The sequence below is a fragment of the Limulus polyphemus genome, unplaced genomic scaffold (assembly GCF_000517525.1).
Source record: "Limulus polyphemus unplaced genomic scaffold, Limulus_polyphemus-2.1.2 Scaffold3043, whole genome shotgun sequence".
NCBI lineage: Eukaryota > Metazoa > Arthropoda > Merostomata > Xiphosura > Limulidae > Limulus > Limulus polyphemus.
The window spans coordinates 7,594-35,208 of NW_013668653.1; the positions used below are offsets into that span (position 1 = coordinate 7,594).

At 33.8% G+C, this 27,615-nt stretch overlaps 1 protein-coding gene across 1 annotated transcript; it reads left to right on the top strand.

The window, feature by feature from the left end:
• On the top strand, nt 1-26,483 carry LOC106468527 (latrophilin Cirl-like). The gene is made up of 18 exons (XM_022396865.1): nt 1-67; nt 620-812; nt 3,851-3,957; nt 5,173-5,415; nt 5,887-6,033; nt 6,656-6,768; nt 7,389-7,565; nt 8,616-8,799; nt 11,971-12,120; nt 13,392-13,647; nt 15,036-15,147; nt 17,330-17,761; nt 18,957-19,051; nt 20,418-20,456; nt 20,836-21,004; nt 22,365-22,496; nt 23,875-23,941; nt 24,315-26,483. The coding sequence occupies exons 1-18, from the start codon at nt 1-3 to the stop codon at nt 25,019-25,021; spliced, it is 3,390 nt and encodes a 1,129-aa protein (XP_022252573.1). The 3' UTR covers nt 25,022-26,483.
• The last annotated feature ends 1,132 nt before the right edge of the window (nt 26,484-27,615 follow it).

Here is a 27,615-nt window from a genome sequence, read left to right on the forward strand (position 1 = left end):
ATGTCTGGGATCCCCAGCGAGCTAAATTTGGTGATGTCAGGGATTCCTCGCATGAAACCAGTTTCAGGTATCCCCCTTCCAGCTAACCGGATTTTCAAATGTCAGGGATCCCCCCCCCATTGAACCAGATTTAAAGATTTCCGGGATTACCAGCTAACCGGATTTTCAAATGTCAGGGATCCCCCCCCAAATGAACCAGATTTAAAGATGTCCGGGATTACCCACCGAACCGGATTAATAAATAACTAAGAGTAAAGCATTTTATTCGTCTTAATTTTTGAACTCTAATTTTGCATCCAAGACACGAAACCCTTTACATGAACTTTGTGTCCAAGACACGAAACCCTTTACATGAACTTTGTGTCCAAGACACGAAACCCTTTACATGAACTTTGTGTCCAAGACACGAAACCCTTTACATGAACTTTGTTTCCAAGACACGAAACCCTTTACATGAACTTTGTGTCCAAGACGCGAAACCCTTTACATGAACTTTGTGTCCAAGACACGAAACCCTTTACATAAACTTTGTGGCCTAGAGTTTCGTGTTTTGGGAGCACAGTTTTTTCTGGTTTGATTTTGTAAGAGAACTAACTGTTTTTGTAACCCGAACTTGTAGGTTCAAGTCAATACAAGGCGGCGTATGCTTGCGAGGGTCGAGATCTGAACATTACCTGTAGACCAGGGTATCGTATCCACCTGATCCGGGCTAACTATGGACGGTTTAGCATCGCTCTCTGTAACGAGAATGGGGCTCTTGACTGGAGTGTGGATTGTATGTCTAAAAACTCCTTCCGAGTGATGCAAGATAGGTAAGTAATCTGTTTGGTGTCGTTAATGCTCCTTCCGAGTGAAGCAAGATAGGTAAGTAGTCTGTTTGGTGTCGTTAATACTCCTTCCGAGTGATGCAAGATAGGTAAGTCAGTCTGTTTGGTGTCGTTGATACTCCTTCGAGTGATGCAAGATAGGTAAGTAGTCTCTTTGGTGTCGTTGATACTCCTTACGAGTGATACAAGATAGGTAAGCAGTCTGTTTGGTGTCGTTGATACTCCTTCCGAGTGATGCAAGATAAGCAAGCAGTCTGTTTGGTGTCGCTGATACTCCTTCCGAGTGATGCAAGATAGGTAAGCAGTCTGTTTGGTGTCATTAATACTCCTTCCGAGTGATGCAAGATAGGTAAGCAGTCCCTTTGGTGTCGTTGATACTCCTTACGAGTGATGCAAGATAGGTAAGCAGTCTTTTTGATGTCGTTTATGCTCCTTCCGAGTGATGCAAGATAGGTAAGCAGTCGCTTTGGTGTCGTTAATACTCCTTCCGAGTGATGCAAGATAGGTAAGCAGTCGCTTTGGTGTCGTTAATACTCCTTCCGAGTGATGCAAGATAGGTAAGTAGTCTCTTTGGTGTCGTTAATAGTTAAAGATCATTATATCTGAACGTAATATTATTTTCGGTCGCTAATTTATCAGTGATAGACTGGAGGGAAGGCAATTACTGACCCCCCCCCTTCCCAACTGTTCTTGGGCTACTCTTTTATCAACGAACAGTTGGATTGACCGCACTTATAACGTCCCCACGGCTAAAAGAGCGAGAATGTTCGGTGATGGGGATTCGAACCCACGACCCGCAGATTACGAGTCGAACGCCCACAAACCACCACAGGCTTTATACAGATACACTGATGCACGCATTGTGTTATTCTGGCGTTATCTGTACACGTTGACTGATCCCATACGGATTATGTTACGAATAATTAACATAGTGTAGATAGCCTTCGAGTAGACTCGCGCGAAATTCAAAACAAAACAAATCTGGCAAGTCCGAAGACATATAATGCTAAAAAACCGGGTTTCGACTCTCGTGGCGGGCATAGGACAGTCAATTATGTAAATTGTGCTTAACAAACAAACGAACAAACAAAATTTCACGAAATGGGACAAGAAAAGTGCTTGTATCCATTTGGCTTCATCAGTAGTGAGACCTGACACCAAACTGATGGTGGGGGTGTGTGTGTGTGTGACGAGACATTTAGATAAGCAAAGGCATGTCGCAATTAAGTACTATTTTTTATCTTTTAAAAAATAGTAAGGTTTCATATATTTTTAGATTTCATACAAGTATCAAACTTGAATATCATATGATGCCAAACGAACGTTAGAAAACTAACCCTTTAATTAATTTGTCAATGAGAAAGTTTTTTCTACAAAAAAGATCATTACGTTTTTGCGTAGCGTGTGTTTGTGTTAGTAGCTTATGATAATATAATTTTAACAAATAATATGTTCGTACTGCGCTGTATACACACACAAAATTAGTTAGAATAAAGTAAAGACAGATGTCTGTTCAATATAGGTACGAAAAAAATGAGGCAAAAAAATATTTTTTCTTGTTGTTGAAACCTGGTAAAAGAGACTGTGGTAGCCCTATTCGTGCTTTGTCTCTTTTATCTCACCCCCACCCCCTTCTCTTCCCTTCTGGCTTCTCTGTCTAAATTCACGTCCCCACAGTTACGTGTTTTACAACTTTGTCTGTCTAGACCAGAAAATTCGATCATTTGTAGTGTTTCACTTTTTTTTTTACCTCCTCTAGTTTTTTCAGTTTTTTTTATAGTGTCAGTTTTTGTTAGATTTATTTTTGAAACCTGCTGTAAGCTTTCTTTTTTAGTTTTTATGAAACTTACTTTGTTTAATGTATTTGGCTTTGGTCTATCATGGAATTTTATTAGTTGGTTACCTGTATTTCGACGTAGCGAAATAAAAATCAGTTCTACATAAATCTACTTATTCATCTAAATATTATTACTAATGAAAATCACACTTTACGAAAAACAAAGTAAATTTGGATAGTAATATATTCTGATCAATTTGTCCAATCCCGTCTAACGTTTATTTATTTAAGTAATTATTACTTTAAGTTATATTTTGCCCCTTAAAAGGTCTATGATATTAACATAAAAATAACAAAGTAGAAAAGTGAACTATTAATTGTTTCTGTGTTTCACGTAACATAAGATTAATTAATTAAAAGCCCTGGAAGAGTTAATTACTCTTTGTGCTTATTTAAATAGCCGTGTGGACGATTAAAATATATTAACGTGTTTAGTTAGGGCTATGTATAAACGACATTAAGTTGTGATCTGTGTTTTTACTATGGAAGATAATGGCATACACTTTGTGTTTTATTAATTCAGACACTTTGAAGAGCATAAAAAAACAAACTATAACACCTTCAGCTTTTAGTTATTTCGTTTATGTGCACGCGAAAGGTAACAACACCGGCCTTTGGTCATTTCAGATGTGCTGGCACGTCCAGCTGCACCGTAGAAGTATCCAGCAAGACATTTGGGGATGACCCTTGTCCAGAGACTTTCAAATATTTAGAAGTTCATTACATATGTGGTTTAGGTTGGTTTTATTTGTTTTGATCGAATTTGTTGATTTTTGTTTTCTTTCGACAGAAATGAGCTGAAAAGAACCAAGTTCACTGAAATAGATAAAAAATAATCTGTAACACGTTCTTTCAATTTCATTGTCAATTTTGGCAGAACTTGTGCATAATGATAAAACAAACAGTATATATATCGAGTTAGACCGAACGGTGTTCGAATCCCTAACCATGTCAACCGAACTGGTGCTGATATTAATTTTACATCTTACTTTTTTTGTTTTTTCAAGAAAATAGTTCCTACTGAGATTAATTTTTAAAATAATTAAAATTCTAACATAAAAAACAGCGCACACTCACATCCTCTACAACTTCAATGAACGGTTCATTTCAGCTTATTTTGTTCGATTGCAATGGTAACTAACTGTACCTGTAATGTAGAACAAACTAATTTTTATCCCTTTATAAGCTGTGGTATGAAGAACAGTTGTGGACTACCAGCGTCGAGCTTGGTGTTCGGGGACCCATGTCCTGGAACACTGAAATACTTGGAGGCCCATTATCGCTGTGTGCCAGGTACTACAATCTACACGATATCTTCGAGTTTACAGTGCATGCTTTTGAGCCTGGTCAGCTTGTACGGGCTCTTTGGTTTAATGATATAAAGTACCACTAGAGAGCACCACCATCCAGAAAAGCATGTCGAGTAGATGATAAATGTTTACGTTATTTGTGTTATTATGCCTACTTTCATGTGTCGTTGTTATTTTTGCATTTTTTTGTTAAAGTTCTTTTTTAATATCTAGTCTATAACTGTTGCTAAAACTGTTTGTATATTCTACTTATACGAAATGTATTTAAATAAGGAAAGCCTGTTCAAAGTTGATAGCATGCAATTTTACGAACTTTAAATATTTATTTTTTGTTTTTCGTAAACAACCATCAGTAATTCACAAGTATAAAATTTGCCTATTTTTTACTTACGGCAATTATGGAGATTTTCGCAAATATTCAGTATTTTGACCCGTAGTTGATACATTCGTATTTAATGATTTTTATATATTGTTTGTCCGTTAACATATCTTAAACAAGAAAGAAAGGAAGGATAAATCTGTAATTACGCTTATTACTAGTTAACAATTAATTTAGTAAGTGCCGTCATAATGTAATGAATTTATAACAAAATTTGAAATAAATCGGGATTTTATCAAAATTATAGTAATATAGGATTTTTAAAGATTTTCTTTTAATTTTTCGTATTTATCTTAGGGTTAAATAATTTACTGATTTGTAATAATAATGATAATGTTTTAAAATCTCATACGCACTCTATAAGCTACTAAAGTTTAAAAAACAGAATGAGGAATAGGTGGCTGTTTAATTTTTGATAGTTTTTGAGTATTATAATTTATGCCTTACTCTTTTTCAAGGCAGACGACATAATTTTATTTTATAGGTTAGGCCTACTGTTTGGTTTTTCACACACCACGCTGTAATTCTGTATACATTTCTTTTGTGTGTGAGGTTAAATATATGATGTATTAGTAGATATATAGTTGATGATCTATAACTAAATAGGCCTATAATGCTATATTCTAAATTTCGTTTACTTCGCTTTCGAAAAAATAATAAAACAATGCACATGTCTTTTAAATGTTTCGATGTAAATTTTTATTAGTTATTTGATTCAGCTAGACCAATAGTTCCTAGAAATGAAGGCTTAGTTGCTTTAAGTGTATTATGCGCTATTCTTGTTAGTTCTGGAATTTCAACAGCTGTTCTGTTTTTCAGATATTACTTCAACTACAACATCTAGGCGTCCATTTCCACCAATCGTTTTTCCAATTACAAGACCACCAAATATTAAATCAACCACAGAATTCCGCGTCATATTCATGAAACCTTCCTCTACAATAGCACAATCTTCATCGCCCACGACGACAACGACAACAACAACGACGACGACGACAACAGTTTCGTCAGAGTTAGAACCAGAACCTAAAAGAACGAACCCGCTAGACATTGTTTCATTAGGTACATGTATATCTAATGACAAATTGGTGAAATACATTAGAGCTTAAGTACTACTAGTAATTACTGTTATATACAAAATAACATTGTAAAATACACGTATAAATAAAAGGATTAACGTTACTCTCCCGACTCATCCCCGATGATTCAGCGGTAAGCTTTTGGGCTTATAATGTACAAATTCTTGGTTTGATCCCCACTATTGACAGAGTACAAATAGCTTATTATTTAGCTTTGTTGTCAATAACAAATAAACATATTCTCCGGTGATATAAAAGTTAGTCATTCATGCTCTGTTTCGTGATTAAATCAAGAATTACTAACCAGAAGCCATACCAGTTTAGAATTCCAATTGTTGTTTGCCTTTGACTGAAGCTATTGAAATAAAATTTCAACTTTATATTTTATGTGTTTAATTGTTAAAATATCACGAGATATTTAAAATATTTTGATCGTCTTCTTTATAATTTGCAGATGTTTCACCAAAAGAACTTGTCACTGTAACCCCCTCCAAAAATTTGACAACTAAATACTGTCCTCCAGTGACCTCTCGTGGCCTCTTTTGGAACTGGACTCGAGTAGGTGATATAGTGCAGCAGAAATGCCCAGATGGAGCTCATGGTAAGTTAACGAAGTTAATTGTCGAATAAATTAAAAGACATGCTTATTTTATCTTTAATTCCATTGTTGTTTGATAATTCACTTTTAAATTACCACAGGGTGATATAACTTTTAAAATTTCGCATTGCAATAAAATCGTGTTTACTAATTATGAGCTTTGAATTAAGAATAGCGTAAAAAGTTAATGTTAAACACATATACTTGCATCAGTTTTTATTTCTTTTCTTTTTATCAAAACTAATTTATTAGTTAGTCAAATTAATATTTCGATTAACCATTTTATTTGGTCAAAAGAAAAACAACTTGAGTTCCACTCTAGAAAACAGAAAAGTATAGATATTCAATCGATTTAAAAAAATGCTAATTACTAATTGAGTGATTAATTTATTTGTTAACTTCTTTTTTCACCAAAACGTGAATTTCAATGAAGAAAATATTTAATTCGCTACTCCCGCAGCATCGCACCGAATGATAACTGAAAAATAATTGTGACGGTACGTCGCATGTGGTTCAAACACCTAAAGTATTTTAGGTTATTAGAGGTAAGTAAAGAGACTATACATCCAAACCAAACGGAGTGATTCATAAAGTTTCACCCCATCTTTTTGTTTTTCCACCTTAGGTATGGCTAGATGGAGTTGCAGTATCTCCACCAGTGATTGGTATCCTAGTGTCCCAAATTTTGGGAATTGTAGTTCTCTGTGGTATGGTAATTTCATCGATAGAATGCATGGTGTAAGTAGACATGTTAATAGAGTATTTATTAACAATCCTTGTAAGACGAATAATTTTTTTAAACCTCACCATTGTAATCTATTAAATATGATTTATTGTACTATATATATTTAATATATAATTTAAATTGGTCTATTTTCTTTGAAACTGTCATTAAATACACAATTATTTTTCTAATACACAATTTCTGCTCTGAACATTATTGGAAATGTGGCTAAAAAAACTGTAAATGTTAGGCCTGTCTAGCATAGCCAGGTGGTTAGGGCGCTCCACTCGCAATCTGAGGGTCTTGGGTTCGAATCCTTGCCCCACCAAACATGCTCGCCCTTTCAGCCATAGGGACGTTATAACGTGACGGTCAATCCCACTATTCGTTGATAAAAGAGTAGCCCAAGAGGAGGCGGTGAGTGGTGATGACTAGCTGCCTTCCCTCTTGATTTACACTGCTAAATTAGGGACGGCTAGAGCAGATAACCCCGTGTAGCTTTGCGCGAAATTTAAAACAAACCCAAATGTTAGACCTTTCAGAAAGTAACCTTTTATTTTTATTATATTTATCTAAAATTGTGTTTACAAATAAAACTACAATACAACTTAAAACACTTAATTCTGTGTTCCAGGTTAGTAACAATGAATCTGTGGTGAACGTGGCAGAAGATTTGGCTAGAAGGACCACAAAGAGACGTCTCTATGCGAAAGACATTATAGAAGCCTCTTTTGTGTTGAAAGGGCTCGTCTCAGCTACAAAAAAGCAGCCATATTACTATAGTTATAACCAGCAGAGGGAGCTGATGCAGGTTAGAAGAAAAGTTGGAAAAATAAATTTATATAATACATGTAAATAGTATTTAGTTTTAAGAAATTAAAGAGTTCAGTATTTGATAAATGTTGCCTAGAAGTTTTTAGGATTCCACACTAAGTATAATGAGATCTTCGTCAGTTTATAAGTTATGTTAATAAACGTGTAATTTTTATTCATAGTGTAGGTTATTTAAGTAATATAATAAGTTATATAAATTTTGGAATTTCAGGTAAAAGTATGTTATTATCTCTTATACTGCTATAGGAACACATATGACTTATTCCAGAGCACAGTTATCTTATTTTGAATTTTTTTACCAACATGAAGAAAGGGCATTTCTCTTCAAACTTCCCATGCAGAGTGTCAAGTTGCAGATAACTAATAAAGTGTGTATTTAAAAGTAAACCTGGTATCGAGAGAATTATACAGTGAAGGAATTAAAATGTTCCTGATATATTTTGAAGTTGATTTATCTAACTTCTCACTTATTATTACTCAGGTGTTTGTGGTTTATTATTGTTACGTAACTGCTTGTTTGTTTGTTTCTGGTAAAAATTCTTTCTGAGGATCTTCAGCGATACAAGACCTTTCTTGATTAAACCAGTTTGTTCTTCCTCGATACAAACTTTTAGTACACAGTAGTTCCACAATCAGTACGTTTTTCCTCACTTTAAACTTGACAACTTTTATAATTCACGCTATAAATCACAGCGATTCACAATCTCGATAATTTCGTTCTCGACGAGTGCAAAACACACACTTTACGGCTCACTAGCTCGAAACTAATAGAATCATAAATTACACGGAAATCAAAGTAACTACTGCTCTCTCTGCATTCATTTACCCCCGCTGGTTTTCACTGCCAGGCTTATATACTAACGAAGAGGGCGTCTCGAACACACTCGGACTCATTAGCGTACGTGATTTCCGCTGTCGTAACATTATTATTTTTATGAATTATACATTTAAGTTTATAAACTGTTGTTATTTCAATATCTTCGAATTGTTTTATATATGGTAGGTTAATTATATGTAATTATCTTAGGCCTTAATGAAAGCGGTTAGCAACTTGCTAGATAGGAAGCAGACTGAGTCTTATCAGGATATGACACCCAGTGAACGGAGGTTTTCGGCATCCATAATATTAGAGAACCTAGAAGAAAACGCACTGTCTCTTGCAGAGACACAGAGAGCTGGAGACGTCTTTACACACGCAGAACAAAATGTTTGTAAGTTCAATAAAAAATTAAGGTTTTTTTTCAGTTTTGTAATTTTTATCACCTTTCAAGTAAATGATTAGGTATGCGTTTGTATGGCTTTACTAATCAAGACTAAAATTATCCCTTATATTTAAAGAATATTTATTAATGAAAGTAATATATATATATATATATTGTAAGTAGCGGTATTAAGTTCACTCTAGGTTGTTAGATATAGTTAATTGTTCTTACAAGATAGTCCAAGCTAGATTAAAGCTAAGTTGTTAAATATGATTAATTATTCTTACAAAATTGTCAAAATGGGATTAAAGTTTGCATATGTTACAATATGAAACCACTAAGAATTCATGTAGAATACAATATAAAAAGAAAAGAAACTGCTCACTGTAGATTTAACAACAACAACAAACAAAAAACTTTCATGGCAATAAAAAAAATTACTTACCCCAATGATTGTGCTGAATGTGTGTGGGGTTGATCCAATGGACTGACCCTGTATTGGAGATGGAGTGTTGACTACAATTCCAAATTTACTTTGTGTATCTACATGAAATATGGTAAACTTTTTGTAAAATGTATGTCTGTTGCACACAGAAAATCAGATGTGTTACAAAAGTATTTGATATGTCTTTGAATTGGTGACATCAGTCTGACTCAGACTCTGACAAGTTGGACTGCCAGATGTTGAGCATGTGAAGAATAAGAATACTTTTGTTCATTACAAAGTATCACAATATATTGTATCTGGTATTTACTCTCCTCAACTATGAACTGTTGGTAAATCAGCAATTTAGGGTTCATTGAATAGTTAACTCCAACATCAAATACGTAATGCCATGTTGAATGACATTCTGTAAGAGGTCATGGAATGTGGACTTTGACCCTACCCATGCGCCTAGGGTTAAAATGTTTCAAATGCTCAGCAGCACTGCTCATTTTAAACATAAATAAACTCATTAGTAGTAAGAGCTTTAATATTTTTTTTGCTAATAAATTATAAGATGTTTAAAAGAATTAATTTGTTTATCATTATATTTTATTGTAATTTTGTTTTATCTAATGTAAGGTGTTGTAGTTAAATGTATGATTTGAATGATTAAAAAGGTTTGTTGTACAAGTCTCTAGTTAGGCTGCATTTGGAGTATTTCACTCAGTTTTGGTGGCCTTATCTTAGGAAGAACATTGTGTTGTGAAAGAGGGTTCAGAGGAGTACTACTAGGGTGATTCTGGGAATTGATGGGTTATCATATGGCTGCTTGTTACTAGGGGAGTACCTCAGGAGTCAATGCTTGGACATTTGCTCATTTTTGTATTGACATTAATGGTATTGATAGGGCAGTAATCAGTAAAGTTTGCTGATGACTTTAAACTCTTGGGTATTTCTAGCTGTATTAGGATGCTGAGGGGTTACAGATTGACTTCAATCACTTGGCAAGCTGGACCAATATTTAACAAATGACTTTTAATTATAGGAAGTGCAAGGTAATGGATTTGGGTTATCACTGTTTAGATCACAAGTTTAATGTAGATGGAGACTGAACTAAATAACATGGCCAAAGTAAAAGATCTTGGTGGATATGGGTTATCACTGCTTAGATCACAAGTTTAATGTAGATGGAGACTGAACTAAATAACATGGCCAAAGTAAAAGATCTTGGTGGATATGGGTTATCACAGTTTAGATCACAAGTTTAATGTAGATGGAGACCAACTAAATAACATGGCCAAAGTAAAAGATCTTGGTGGATAAGCCAGTGAGGTAGTGCTTTGTTGCTAATAGTTACTATAATTTTATAGACACTGTTTGCAAGCCAAAAGAGTCAATTCTCTTTCTTTGTGAACCACTAGTTAGGACTCACTTGGAATACTGTGTACAGTTTTGATCTTTGTGCCTAAGAAAAGGTGTCGACTTATTGGAAGGAGTTCAAAGGAGGGCTATTAGGATGATTTATGAGGTAGAAGGGTAATTTTACAGGATAGGCTAAAATCTCATAACACTTGTCTCTGTGAAAAGAAGAGTAAGGTGTGATCTTGTTGAAGTTTACATGAAAGCCTTTGATTTCTTTGGTGCTATGTTCCAAAAATAAAAGGACATAAGCTTAAAATTTGGAAAAGCCAAGCTAGACTTGAGTTCAAACAGTTTTATTTTTTGAAGGGAGTGTTAGCTTTTGGAATGAGTCATCATTTGCAATAGCAAAGACCAAAAGTGAAATAAATGACTCCTGAATAGTAAAGGATGGGTTTAATTTTTTCTTTTGTCAAAGATAAGTGTTCAAGGACAGCTTGGAAGGGCCAATTCGTTAACTTATTGTCTCATGAAAGGAGAAGGGTTAAGGAAGGTTTGGAGTCAGGACATCCATGATGGAACAGAAGGTCCATTGATGTCCCATAGTTTACTTATAAATTCCATAAACACTTCATGGTTTTGTTCATTCTTTCTGTTTATATTTCAGTTCTTTTGTTTCTTTTTCTGCTGTTTTCATGCTCCTGTAATAATTAGAATTTCCCCAAGGCCAAGCAAAGGTATAATGTATTGTCAGTGAAATCGTGACCTAGACCAGGTATAATGTATTGTCAGTAAAATTGATGACCTAGACCAGGTATAATGTATCGTCAGTGAAATCGATGACCTAGACCAGGTATAATGTATCGTCAGTAAAATTGATGACCTAGACCAGGTATACTGTATCGTCAGTGAAATTGATGACCTAGACCAGGTATACTGTATCGTCAGTGAAATCCGTGACCTAGACCAGGTATACTGTATCGTCAGTGAAATCGATGACCTAGACCAGGTATACTGTATCGTCGGTGAAATTGATGACCTAGACCAGGTATAATGTATCGTCAGTGAAATTGATGACCTAGACCAGGTATACTGTATTGTCAGTGAAATTGATGACCTAGACCAGGTATAATGTATCATCAGTGAAAGTTATCATTTGAACCCTATTATTCTGTAATTGTATTAAATAATTTTGTTAGATGTGATCATTTTAGTTTACATGTTTAGTCAGGATCACACTCAATCACCTATTCTAACTAAAGAATAGGTAAGTCAGTCTACCTACATTATATATTAGGATCTTAATCAGTTATAAGTTTTATGATGTCATGTCGATTTAAAAATAAAAACAACCTTAAGTGATCCAAACACACTGTGTAAAATTTTGTTTTTAGTGGCTTCAGTACAGGTTGTTAAAGCACACCAAACCTCTCATTTGGTGTTTCCACAACCACGGGTCATCATGGAAACAACGTGGAGAACAATGGAAGATGCGGTATATATTCCTAGTTCAGTAATGAACCACTACTTAAGGTATTTTCAAGGTAAGTTTTTCTTTTACTTGTTTACAATTTATTGTATTACTTGATATAAATGATGTAGAGCAGGATTTTTCAAATGTATTGAAGAACTTCATATATGGATTGTCTGTTGGGGATTACAATCCTGAGGTTTCTTAAAATGTTCGCTGCATTAGTGACAAAAAAAAGAGGATGTTTTAGAGTTGAAAGTTGGGTAATAAAGAAACTAAATATGAAGTGGTATTGTGAAAAGTTGGATAAGATCAACTGTTGAATGTTGCTTCTTTCAAGACTGGAGTTGGACATGGCCTAAACCTTGAAAGGTCCAAGGTTTGAGATGATTTAAGTCACTAAATGCACTCTACTCTTTCAGCTTTGGAGGAGTTATAATGCTGACAATCAATATCTCTAGATTAGTTAAGAATAACTGTATAGGCAGTGACTGGTTACCTTCCCTCTGGTCATTAGGGTTAAATCAGGAATGGTTTTGGTGATTAGCTCATGTGTCACCTTAAGGTGTTTAAAAATAACAATAGCACTGGATGTAGAAAACTTTTCAAAATTTAAAAAAAATTCTTCACCCTTCCATCTTTATTTTTGGCCAGCTTTTTTAAAAAGAGGTACATTAGTACAGAACTTAGCCAAAGAATGTGTAGAAAAAATAATTTAATTAAATAAAGGGTTTGTACTATATTGTATTTAATCATCTTCATTTGAATGAATAATGAATTTGTTGTTTTCATCAAAACAACTATAATACAGTGAAGATGTTATAAATGTTGGTACCAAGATATTGTGTTGTCAGTTATGAAGAACTACAATTAATTATTCTACAAGTTGTGTGAAGTTGCAAGTATGCAAGCAGACATGTTGAATATAATATTTCCTCATCAAAATTTGACTGCAAGATATAAAATGTATGATCTAAAAGACTGGATATCATTTCATTATCTGAAGGTGACAACTATATTGTATTGTTTATTTCAACCTAGCATTTTATGGAATTATTGGAATGAAATGATGTAATCATTACTGAAAAGTGAAAACACAGTCTGATAAATCTATTTCTAAGTTTCTTTCAATATCGTTATACTGTCACGAATATTGTGTTTAAAGAGGAAAGTTTCAAACTTCAGTAAATAAATCTTGTTGAACTTTTAAATCATTTTGATTGCAGTTTAATTTTGTTGACATATTCATCTCATTCTGTGTAAAGAATTTTAAATTAAGTTCCTTTTGTTAACTTATTGTAGTACTCTGTTTTCGTTTTACTAACCTTTGATTGGAAACTTCAGGGTACATCCGGGTCGTCTTTATGGCTTACAACAACATGGAAAATATGCTTCAATCACAGTCTCTGTTGCTTCAATATAGCCTTTCTCAGGACCAGCCAGAAACAGTGAAACAGGTTGTAAACAGTCGTGTACTTTCTGTCTCCTTTGGAAACACACAGCCAACATGGCTTCCTGAGCCTGTCATCATAACGCTCTCGAGTTTAAGGAAAGAAAATGTTTCTGACCCTCGATGTGTTTTTTGGGACTTTGAAATCAGGTATCACTTGTTGTATTTTTCTATTATATTTCATTTTTTCACTACCACACTAACAGATAAACAACTCTCTACCATGTTTTAATATTTCATTACCTAACTGAACCTCAAATTGGTAATCTTTCGGAAGTTAAAAGGGGATTATCTTTTCTATGTGATGGTAAAATATTTCAACCTCCCTTGGCAGTGTTTTTGAAGGGCACATAACCCATGGCATTGAAAATTAAAGTTTAATCTCAGAATTACCAGTTAAATTTTCATAACAGTTTCTATAATAAATTGCTTGTGGGTTCGTGGCTTTGCTAGTTGGATTCCTGATAACATGCAAGTCACAAAAATGTAAGCAAAAATACCACAAATATTACAATTAATTACTGCTGAGGTACCTTGTGTATTTTACATATAAAATTAGTGATTCCACCCAACATTTAGTCAGCCCATTACACTGAATATCATAACGGCAAAAACGGCATACTTAATATATGGACTCTTCTAGTGGTGAAGGATGTACAATCCATTGTTTCATCACTACATACAAGCTGTGCTATTTTGGGTCCAAAGTTATGAAGAACCCTGTATTGTAAATTATACCATTTAAGCTGCTACAAATCATCTGTAGAAATGAACTTACTTAAAGCTAAGTTCAGAACTAGACCATAATTAATGTAAGTGTAATGTTATTATTAGTGCACAAATTATCCTTGTCAAATGCTCGTGCCAACAATTACAGTTGTAATGACAGTTTGATCGATTGCTTCTACATTTCATTTTACGTGGTCATGTTAAAACAGCCAAAAAAGTTTTGGAATTTGAAAAATTGGAATATATTCTCTATCACTGAAATACGTTTTCAAACTAAACCCACAAATGCTTCCATGTTGAAATGTGAACATTGAGAAACTTCTTTCATCACTTGTCAATGTATATTGACTCAAATTAACACTCATTTTACTTTTACAACATACAAGATCATAGCTATGGAGAACCATATCTTATAGTTAATTTGTAATATTATTTTGAAGACAACTCAAATATGAATGAATTAAAATTCAAGAATTTTATTTAAATATAGATATTTTTCTAAAAGCATGTATGAAAATAATAGATATAAATTAGTTATTAATTAATGTCAGTATCAATGTAGTTCAGTGAAAACTGTAACAAAGAACTCTATTTTTAAAAGAATGACTTCAGCTCCAGAAAATAAAAGAATAGTTAAACATCTTGTTTGAACTTAAATAACTTTTACTTATAAATCATTATTTAATAGTATTTCATACAATCTTTTTACTGAAAAACAAAATAGTTCAAAGTAGTTGTCATTTGGCAAAAACTAACCTTAGTTTGCTTTTATGAACAAAACTTAGACTACAGTCTTTATTTTTGTGCAGTGATTGGTCTAATCAAGGGTGCAGTGTTGTATCGTTCAACGTATCCCACACGGTGTGTTCCTGTAGCCACTTAACAAACTTTGCCGTTCTGATGACCATTAAACCTATTGAGGTTGGTATTTATGCATTTTGTATTATCAATTTATTTCTAACATAAAGTGGACAAATGCTTCAATATTTTTCCGAGGAAGTTGTGACTTTGATTATCTAATTAAATTTAAATATGCACTGAGTAATAACTTGTAAACGTTTTTCCCAATAGAACACAAGACCTATATTAAGCAATTAAATTTAGTTATAAAACTGGGGATTGTTTCTACCTTAGTTTACACAATTAGATTCATTTGTGGTGTTATGTTAATGTGGAATCATTTTTCCAGATGATTATATGATTTTGAATGAAAAAAATTAAATTTAGTTATGTTCCTGGTAAATTATGTAAAGATCCAGATGAATTTAAAAAGGAAAGTGTAAAGTTAGTTTACTCTTAAAATACACTTGTTGTGTGTGTGTGTTTGTGATTATTAATTCAAAAAGTCTGGCATGGTTAGTGGGATCGACCTGAAATTTGTGGGTTAGGGATGTGAATCCCAAAACCAAATATGCTCATCCTTTTAGCTGTGGGGTGTTATAAAGTGACAGTCAGTCCTACTTTTTTTTTAACCATCCAAAGCTCACAAGTTTTGGGCAGAATCAGCATGGATTATTATAGAAGTTTCACAACTGTACAGAACATTTTTAATCCAAATATTTAAAAAAAAATGTTTTATGCAAATTCTATGTACACAAACACCTCAGTGTTATTCAACAGACACAAGAAAACTACAAAAAAATAATTTTATATAAAAAAAAACTACATAAATCCTACAAATATGATAGTTGTTAAGGATATATATTTATTTCATTACAAGACTGAATCCATACATTTTAAAATAATGTGTGCTAACTTAATATTGGACTAAAACAAGATGATACAATGCAACACTTAGATCTGTTAAGATTGTTGTACAGTTCATTAAAGCTATTACAAAACAATGCAACACTTAGATCTGTTAAGATTGTTGTACAGTTCATTAAAGCTATTACAAAACAATGCAACACCTAGGTCTGTTAAGATTGTTGTACTGTTCATTAAAGTTGTTATAAAACAATGCAACATACAAAGAATTGTTTTTTATATGACGTTCAGGCTATAAATATAATGATCTATTAGTCATTTTGAGAGTTACCTAAAACACAGGAACGTGATGGTCGTAAGAAGAAGTGAAAGGATGGAAATAACACAGCCAACATAGGTAATCACCAACAAAGTTCTGTTGTACTTGATGGGAGACTGAAAGAAATTTGCAGAAACATTGTTGTACAGTTCATTAAAGCTATTACAAAACAATGCAACACCTAGGTCTGTTAAGATTGTTGTACAGTTCATTAAAGCTATTACAAATTAACAGACCTAGGTGTTACATTGCTTTGTAATAGCTTTAATGAACTGTACAACAATCTTAACAGACCTAGATGTTGCATTGTTTTGTAATAGCTTTAATGAACAACAGTCTTAACAGACCTAGGTGTTGCATTGTTTTGTAATAGCTTTAATGAACTGTACAACAATCTTAACAAACCTAGGTGTTACATTGCTTTGTAATAGCTTTAATGAACTGTACAACAATCTTAACAGACCTAGATGTTGCATTTGAGTTCCTGAAATAATAAGATTTTTGCTTCCTTCAACATTCTCATGGTATTCAAATTCTATGACAAGGAACCCATTTTGAGACTAATAATGCTTGGAGACGGCTTGAATGGGTAATGAAGAAAAACTTTAATATAAGTTTAACATAACAGCAAATGTACAACGTTTTGACAAGGTTTTGGTTCGTGATGATGTATATTTGCTCTTATGTTAAACTTATATTAAAGTTTTTCTTCATTACCCATTCAAGCCGTCTCCAAGCATTATTATTCTCATGGTATAGACAATTCAAAATTCATTCTTTAGTGATTCAGGTTTCAAGAGAAAACATTGCAAATAAAATATATTTGATTGAAAGAAGAAATTAAAAATTACTATCAGTATATATAAACAAATTAGAAACCTCTCTGTAGTCATATGTTCCAGTCACAAATGCCCACTCTGTTATCCTCAAATGAACGACATAACTCTCATTATAGTTATTTTTTAAAGAAAGTATTTAAGTAAAATTCTTAGTATGGAGCACCTTTTATTATTGCTTACTTTTATCTGTGATATAAACACTATAAAATAATCATAGCACAGCTAAGCCTGATCATTATTATTTATTTATCTAAAATACTATATTCTTCTGTGGTTCAGGACCCTGCAGAATGACCGAACAACAATCCACAAGAACTTGTGTCTGTGTCTTCTGGTGGCTGAAGTCCTGTTTATTGCTGGGATCAATCAGACGGCCATACGAATTGTGTGCGGCATTGTGGCAGGACTTTTGCATTATTTCTTCCTTGCCGCTTTTGTGTGGATGTTTTTAGAAGGATTCCATCTGTACATAATGCTTGTTGAAGTGTTAGAATCAGAACAGTCCCGAGTAAAATGGTTTTATCTTTTTGGCTACGGAGTGCCCGCTGTTGTTGTCCTTATTTCAGCAGCAGTAGATTCTAACAGCTATGGAACTGATCAGTACTGTTGGTTGAAAGCCGACAACTACTTTGTTTTCAGCTTTATAGGGCCTGTTATTGCAATTTTGTTGGTACGTTTTTGTTTTGTGTTAAAGATACTTTGTTTGTAAGTTGTTCCTTACTTATATTATGAAAGCCAGCACTTATTAACTCATTTTAATGTATTCTAAAACATTTACTGTCAGTGATAAAAACAATTCTAAAACAATGATTTATTTCAGAGAATATAACATCAACATTGGAACAATGATGACATTTCAATTTTAAACAAAACCTAATGTTTTTTTCCCCTAATTTGATCTTTGTGGACAAGCCAAATTTTAGGACAATGCTGCATAACATTCACTTACAGAAAACAAAAAAACTATACAGTAATGAAAAAAATCCTGCACACACACACAGAGGTATCTATTTTTTGGCAGAAATCTGCTTTTTCAGTCATTAAAATTGTCAAAGCTGAGATTCATGTAAAGGGCTTTAGAACATTTGAGCATCTAATTGCCCCTTTGTTGCAGACATTGATTGACAGCAATGACACAGTAATGAGTGGTAGTACATTCCAAACCTCGAATATTTTATGGTATGTGAAATTCAACAGTAAACATAAAGACAGACCAGCACACACACACACACCCAAGCATGTTTTCTTAAGCCTTGCATAACTGCTTGTCTCCCTTTAGAAAATATGCATATTACAGTTTTGCTCATGGGAAAATATAGTCAGTGAACAAGTGATTAATGGGGGCTTGTTGGGGCATCACTAGTGTCTAATAATGTATTCAATTTAATTCAAGTAGCCCTTCACAATAGTGTACACTAAATATTTGCACTATTTTTACTGTCAAACCAATTTTGGATAGTCCCCTATCATGTTCTTTAGTTACGTGCAGGAGATAGGTTTTGTAATTTTGACAATAAAGTTAATTATGATGAAAAACGTTTTATTTCAGCTATCATACAGTTTCATTAGGGCTAGTATTTCTACTAAGTCTTGTATTAATTGTTTCCCAAATGCTAATCTTTCTAACAAGTCGAATCGTATATGACTAAAAAGTTACATTTTAGTGCAATTGTCAGTCATAGTTGTAAGTACTCCATTAGATTGATCTTTTGTAGGAAATGAATCATCCATAACATCGATTTTACAACTCATTTTTGAGGATTTAAGAATGTTCAACAATATAGTTCCCAAGAATCCCAGAATGAAATGTTATGTTTGAGTCAAGTTGTATTTGATTAACAAGGAATTATTTGTCTCTCTTACAGGCCAATATGGTGTTTTTGAGCATAGCAGTGTACATCATATGTCGTCATGGGAACCTGATGCCAAACTTGAAGACAAAGGAACAGGCTAAACTATGGTGAGGTTGCTTGTGATTTTATAAATTCAAATAGATCTTATCAAAAATCAGACAATTCATCAAATAATTATAATTGTCCACATTACCCTAATTCTAGAAAAATATTGAGGATTAAAAAGATATAATCTTTGGCAAAAATATGGGTTGAAGTCTTTTTTTTTTTTCTTATCATTTTCTTTCGATAACAGCATTTTTTACATTTATTTCAGTTTGCTATTTTACCCACTGATATTACTGATTTCTAGTTTTCCTTTATAAAAATATAAGAATATATTTTAGAGCAATAGTTTCTAAACTGTTTGCACCTCAAGTCCAATTGAGTTAGTTAGTTATCTGGTACAGTAGTAAAGGTTTTCGTACGTAGTTAATGACTAATTAACACCTTCACCAGTTCTACTCAACAGTCAAGCTAAAGTTTGTGTATTCATATTGTAATACAGTGAAACAAATACAATAACTTGACTGCTTTAGCCTCAAGTTTAAGTCAGTCACAGTTGTCTTGGCCTGTGGCAACTTTTAACTACACATTTCTTGGACCACCAGTTCAGAATAATTGCCATACAGTATCTTAAGAACAGTGAAATAAAATGCACAGTGTTTCGTAGCTTGTTCTATAAAAAGTTTTAGGCTGCAGCTATCTTCAAAATCAGGTTTTTTGTTTATTTTTATAACAAGCTTTTGACCACCTAAACTGTTCAAACTACTGGTGAAGAGAAACTATATAGATGTATATATTATATTGTCTCGTAATTTAGTTAATCCATGCTATCGGTTTGAAGAGTATTATAACACACCATATTATTTAGGCATAATGTTCTTGTTCAAGATGTTTCTTGTGCACATTTTGATAGATTGTAGATCTGCTCCTAGTTACTGTAGTAAAACTGCTCTTACATTCTAAATATGTATGTTCAAATGACCTTTTGTCTCAGATATAAGTCAGAGATGTTTTGTACCTTTATGAAAGGGATACTGTATAGTTGCTTTGGATTCAAATTACCAGTCTTTCTCAAAAAAGATCCTTGCAATGCATCTTCTTGTTGTTTCAAGGGTATTTTAGGCAGTACAGACATGGTAGAGTCTTGATTTTAATAGAGTTATCCTGTCAGTTTTTAAAGTGGGCAATGTTTTGACTGCAAAAATGAGACCTTGATAATGCCTCAATATAGAACCTGAAATATTGTCTCTCTCTAGAAATAGTCGGGAGCACTCCTCCTTCTTGATAATAAGAACCTTGGGGAACAAAGTATAGTTTTATCTGAACTCCAAGGCAGTGATCAGTCTTAGATATGTATGCAAGATTTCTGTTTAATTACTTTGCACATTCACATTTAACCCTTTTGTTTCTATTATGTGCCTATCTCAGTAATGCGGATGACCCATCTCATCGTAAGCTTCTGATCACGTAAGCGTGGTTTAATTCTAAGCATGTGTAATGTGTCGTAATGCAGTTCAGTCAAGTACGAGTTTTTTGCTTTCTTCATTTAAATGTATGGTTATCTTTTCATTTTGTTTTGTGGTAAAGTAAAATAAGAAGTTGAAATTTGCATGGTTTCTAGTGTCTCACTTCACATATTAAAGTTTAGATTAGTGTTTAACCTTGTATTACCCTCTTTCATATATGATTCTCATGGTTCAAAGACTACTTCACTGTTAGTTTTGTCATTGTATTTTACGTATTTGTAAGGTAGCTCAAGTCCACTGATTAAAGGTTAAAGGACATGTTGTATTTGGATGCTCATAAAATTTTGAAACAAATTTTTGAAAACTATCATTATTTTTAGGGTGTGGATTCGGGGAGCGTTGGTATTTGTGGTGTTGCTAGGCCTAACCTGGGCATTTGGTTTGCTCTACCTAAATGAAGAATCAGTCATCATAGCGTATGTTTTTACTGTACTGAACAGTCTTCAAGGCCTCTTCATCTTCTTCTTCCACTGTGTCCGGAATGAAAAGGTAAGTTTCAGTCTTCCATTGTTCATTGGCTTCATATCTAATTGATTTTACAATTGATAGAAAGGTTATTGAGACTATAGTATCAGTAGTAAAGAGCATGAGGAAGGATTGGATTCCATTTCTTGCTGTTGTATGGAGGAGCTACATGGGAAAACTTAGTACTGTAGTTTTATTAAAGGATATGTATTAAATTTTAAATCAGCAACTTTTTAGGCTTATCCTGTTCACAACTATTGCACTAGACAGAATAAACATGATCAGCAGTTGCAAAAAGTTCTTATCTGAACCATATAACTGTGACACTTTCACATTTATATCCTGTTATGTTATAATCATTTTATGTTCCTCAAAAATCAAAATTAATTTTTCCATTATTAGGCCTTATTGTCATCATTACAACTCAATAAAGCTAATGTCTGTGGCTATAGCACCCAAACGTGTTGAAAGTATTCCATCTATTTAGACAAAATCCAGATGCTGATGTCAAACTAACCAGCAACTAAGGAAAATTAGTTAAAGTTTAGGAGTTGAGTGCTTGAAACACAACAACTCAACTCCTATTACTGTTCACTATCTGCAGCCAGTTGTGGGAAGGCGTTACCCTTAATATTTAGATACAACATTAAAGTAGAAATAATCCACCCTAAATCTGTACAATGTAAAACTCCCAACCTCCATTCTTTTGAGATGTACAAAAACACACAAATATTCTCATAGTAGAAATAAACCATCCTTTATTGCTACAAGACTCCCAACCTCCACCCCTTTTATTCAATAATTACAAAATGATGTTAAACAGAACTAAAACCCCTTACCTTAATATATTTAGTTCCCCATCCTCCTCCCTTTCTCTTGAAAATTTGTTCAAGTATAAACTACGTAAGCTGAGACAAACCCATCTACCTGAAGTTGGTCTTCCCACCTCGGTATACTTATCAAAATAACTAAATATTTTGTAATTAGTTGCTTATAGCCAAGTTACTCAAGGTTATTCCTTGACTTATAGACAGATGAAATATCCCCAACACATTTGGGTGTTATGGTCACAAACATTAATTCGCTATGAATTTTAATGATGACAACAAGTTTTGGTAATGGAAAAATTAATTTTGATTTTTGAGTCTCTTTATAATGTTTTTGATTTATATTAATTTTATCATCATTGTTTTATAATGCTGTTTAAAAAGTCGCCTAGTTACAATTAATGTATTTGATAGCTATAGAACTATTGATTTAGTTATATATATTTAGCAAAACAAAATGTGTGCTGCAAATCTATATTTTCGCTATCACTTTATACCATTTCTAATGTATGTGGAAAAGCTGTAATGCATGTCTTCACTGTTTCTTTTTGTTTCAGGTTCAGAAAGAGTTCCAAAAACTTATCCACCAATCACAGTGGCTTTCCAAATGTCTTTGTAAAGAAGACTCAAGGGAACAACATTCCAGTGTGGTCACCTCATCCAACACCCAGCCAGTCTGTCCTCACAGTGTAAGATTTAGTTTTTTTTAGAGAAATAGACATTACTTCCATCAGAATCATATAACTAACCAGGCTGGGAGTGGCCTAGTGTTTAGCATGCCAAGCTGTAGATCAAGAGGTCTAGGGTTCAACATCTGATACCAATGAACAAGCTCAGCACTTTCAACTATGGGTACATTTTAAAAATAACAGTCATTCTTATCATTTGGTTCAGAGAGCCAGACAAAACTCTTGTAGCTGCAAGTAATCCCAAGATTTGATTCAGACAGCTGGACAAAACCGTTGTAACAACAATTGATTGCTGATTGCCTACCTTACCTTTGATTAGTTGTTCAAAATTAGGGATGGTTATACTCGAAACCGTAGAAGTATTTGATCTGCCATTTATCAAAATGATGTGTAAGATGCTGTTAAAGCTAAAAATTCTAACAACTAATTAAGTAAAAGTAAAAATATACCTGTATATAAATATTCTAGAGATTAGCAGCTACAGAAGTCTAAAAATTCTCAGTTGAGAAGCACATTTGCTCTTTGGACAGTTAGTGAAGTAATAAAGATTTGGATCTTTGACAGTATGTGATCGTCTCTCATCTTACTCATCTTTGGTTGCTGTATTGTCGTTTTTCTGTTTATATATCTGCATTCTATGCTAATAACTCCAATATAATGAAGTAAGCCTAACTCTGCTGAACTGACAAGCAGGTTGTTTTCATGTGGTGATAACTTCAATGTAATGAAGTAAGCCTAACTCTGCAGAACTGAAAGCAGGTTGTTTTCATGTGGTAATAACTCCAATGTAATGAAGTAAGCCTAACTCTGCTGAACTGACAAGCAGGTTGTTTTCATGCGGTGATAACCCCAATGTAATGAAGTAAGCCTAACTCTGCTGAGCTGGCAAGCAGGCTTACTTCATTACATTGGAGTTATTACCACATGAAAACAACAGCAGAGTTAGGAAACTGACAAGCAGGTTGTTTTCATGCGGTGATAACTCCAATGTAATGAAGTAAGCCTAACTCTGCAGAACTGACAAGCAGGTTGTTTTCATGTAGTAATAACCCCAATATAATGAAGTAAGCCTAACTCTGCTGAACTATGGTCTGTTATCTTTATTGGGAAGCTGGAAATACTTGAGGTATCTTTGAAAACTGTGAGCAATCAGAACCGTTTTAAAATCTTAAGTTTTATGATGAATTGTTACCGTCATTTAATTACATTAAAAAGAAATGTTAGACAGATACTGTAAATCCCCACATAACATATTAACAACTTATGAAAAAAGTATATATTAAACAGCATATATATATATATATAATCCATAGCATTATTTACTATACAGATGTTAAGACCATAAGTAATGTTTTAAATTGTTTTATTATATTTTCAGTCTTGGGTTACAACTCTGGGACATGATAAGCCTTTGATTACTTCATCACTGATCAACAGAACACAAGGTAAGTGTTCTTATTTGTATTTTTGTCCTTTTTTAATTATTCAATACTCTATTAACTTCTGTTGATTTTCTTGGAAATTAATTCTTTAGTCACATTACCAATAAAAAAATAATTTTAAACATCACAATATACTTCAAATTTATCTCCCCATTCCCATTAACAAAATTAATAAATAGGTATTACTACAAATAATTATGGTGCAAATTAAGAACTATTGATTATTCAAATTGGTGGGGTTTTGTTAGTGGTGTGTAAAGTTTTATCATAGTTGTCTAAATAGGTAGATGAGGCTGTGTTAGTGTTGAGTAACATTTTAATTGGCTGGGTAGTGTTTCTTTTTAACTGGTGAGTAACTTGTATCTCCAACTTGCAGATACTGAAACATCCAGAAGAATGAACCAAGTCAGAAGACCATCACAGAATAGCAATGGGAAGTATAGACAGGGGAATAGTCTGGGAATGGGTGCAATAGATGAAGTCCTGACAGAGCAAGGTGGAAGATGGACAGTCAGTAAATCTCACAGACCTATAGCTGCAGGAAGTGTGCTTGAGAACCCCATGAAGACATATGATCTTCATCAATTATATAATCATCAGGGTAACATAAGTTTATTGGATCGACGACTGAATCCTTTAATGGATCACATCTATGAGACAATTGACAGTGACCAAGACTCTTTATCATCACATAAGTGGTATCCACCATCAGTGTATCGACATCATATGTCACCTGATGGGCAGGTCAAGTATAATTACAGTCCTAGTCACCAATCAACTTCCAGCTTTGTCTGTGATCAACGTCCACTAATTCCCAATAATTTAGCAGATCCAAAAATACCCGTAACCTTAGGTCACATACCAGGTAGGCCTCATCGTTCCACTCCTCGGAGCTATTCAGGGCAGGTAAGTTACCCAAGACAGAGTCCCACGGACTCGGACAATTCATCCAGCAGCTCTTTAGACAGGAAAGGAAACAGTTCTTCGTCTACTGTACCTGTTCGTTCCACCACTCCCAGCAGTGAGTTCAGCGATGGTCAACCGGCTAGTGTTGCAGACACAGGTATTCGCCAGCAGCACTAGTTTCATAGCTATCTTCCCAGGATGAGGTTTTAACAGCAGCCTCCCAAAAATACCCCAATTTCAATAACTTACCAATGGACTTTAACAGATTCCATGGGATCAGTGCTGCAAACTATGACTGTTACCATGGTGATAACTTCGTGGCAATAGACAAAATCAGGAACCCCTGTGACTTCGCATTGTCAGATGATTACTCAAAGGATGATGGGAATGATAATGCTGTTACAGTGGACCTTAGCAAACTGCAATGACAGTTTCATTTCAAATGACCGGAACCAATATCCAAGTAATAACTCTGTAGCAGTGACTGGGAGGGTGAACAAGTGATGTTTAGACTTCAGTCTAAAGCCTTGGGATACTCTAATGGGGATTCAAGAAACAATGACACTTTAAAGTAACTTTTGGTTGACCAAGTGTAGCTTCTTGCTGTATCTATAGCCTTTGTAAGACAAGAAAAAAAACGCCTTTCACTGTCGCTAAAGAGGAAAACTCTACTTAAAATAAGTTGCCTTGTCTTTACATCAGGTTTAGTTATTTTCTGTGTCTTATTGTGATGGCGTCCAGAATTCTCCAAAAAGTGTGTCTTCATATTATTCAGGTAAACGCAGTCGCTAAAGCAACATCCTCCAGGTGGTAACACTTCCACTTGCGTTTAAAGTGGCGACCCCCCCTTATTTAAAAAAAAAAGAAGTCATGTGAAACATTCCAGAAGAACTTCCCCAAAAATCTGACTTGCGCTAACAGAGAACCTCTTTTCTGTGATGTTAAAAGTTGTGTATATTCATGAACGTTGTAAAAATAATGATAAGAATTAGATATTGTAAAATAAATTATCGAGAGAAAGTGATAAAATGTTCAATAGATGGCGCCAAGAAGAGTAATACTATAAATAAAGGACAACGCTCGTCATCTTTCAATGGTAAGAAACAACATTCCTTGTCCAAGTTTAACGCTTCAAACATAACATAAACGGTTACCAAAGTATTGAAGAGACTGTTAAAGATATATTTTATGTCAGCTTTTTAACTCATGATCTTAATTTGTCGAATATTCACGGGAAAATAGTAAAGTAACTACTACTATTACTACTATTATTTTTAGTGTGCTCCTTTGATTGTATTTTACAAACGTATGGAATTGAATTAATTCTTTTTTGCATACCTCGACTTTAAAGGTTTATCGCCAGCCACAGTATCTTTTTTCTTCTACAGTCCCTCACCAAAGTTTCCTATTTATTTTCCTCCAGTTGAAATTAATTCATTGTAGAACAATTCATATCCTTGTGTAGAACTGTGGTAGCCAAATAAAATAAAGAGTTTGCAGAAAAACGACTGAGAAAAATGATTTTTTAAGACTAGCCAAATTAGTAAGTACTGTACTATTTCCGAGAGATGGTGTTCATGAGGAGGACAGGTTTTGAACCGAATGCAGTTCTGCACTGTTTGTAAATAATGTTTTGCAGACAAAAAAAAAAAAAGAAAAGAAAAAGAATAACCCTGTTTCAAAACGAAGGCAACAGGTTTAGACGTAATTTGTACGATGAGGTCGCTTTTCGTAAAGTATTGTGAGCGCCGCAAAGTGGTGAAATGTTGCACTACGTAAAAATTAATTATCAAGTAAACCAAAATATTTTCAACTTTCAGCTGAATGTACTGTGTGAACCGAGAAATGTTCAGATACAATAGAAACATGAAGGAAACGCTTTATGAAATTATGGGCTGTAAAAATGTGCAATAATGTTTTAAATGTTTTGCAAAAGATATATTTCTTGTGGTCACGAATAAAGAAAGCTCAATTTCTATCCTTTCTTTTGTTGAATTTTCATCATTTGAGAGATTATTTTGATAATATAAAAATAATTTCACATTCTTAAAAGATAACGCCTACATTTAGATAAGTTTTTCAAAGAAATAAAATCCACTTTATTTCTAATTGTTTATATCTTTCAATATTAAATTCGAGCTACAAGCAAAGAATGATCAAAAGGTGATCATTTATTATCACGACGTATCAAATATTCCATTTCAGAGAAATAGATGGTAATTGGGTTGATTTTATCTTTTGATCACCATCTTGTAGCCCCCAGTGGTATGTCTGCGGAATTACAACGCTAAAAACCGGGTTTCGATGCCCGTGGTGGGCAGAGCACAGATAGCCCCTTGTGTATCTTTGTGATTAATTCCAAACAAACAAACAAGCATCTTGTAGCCCCCAGTGGTATGTCTGCGGAATTACAACGCTAAAAACCGGGTTTCGATGCCCGTGGTGGGCAGAGTACAGATAGCCCATTGTGTATCTTTGTGCTTAATTCCAAACAAACAAACAAACAAGCATCTTGAATATATAGCTAACCATGGTGTCTGTCCTAGCGTTCGTCTGTCTCGCATTTGAAAAGCTGCGCACGCAGGCAAAGTTTAACACCCACTTTTGAAACGACGGGAGTACACACATAAATAATGTTGATGCCAAATTATATTTTACAAGCAGGATATTCTACACTAAATTGTTAGGAATTAATCACACTATAATTCACACTTCAAAATGTGACGTAACTTAAAAAATAAAAATGTAGATTTACCGTATGTTATTGTTGA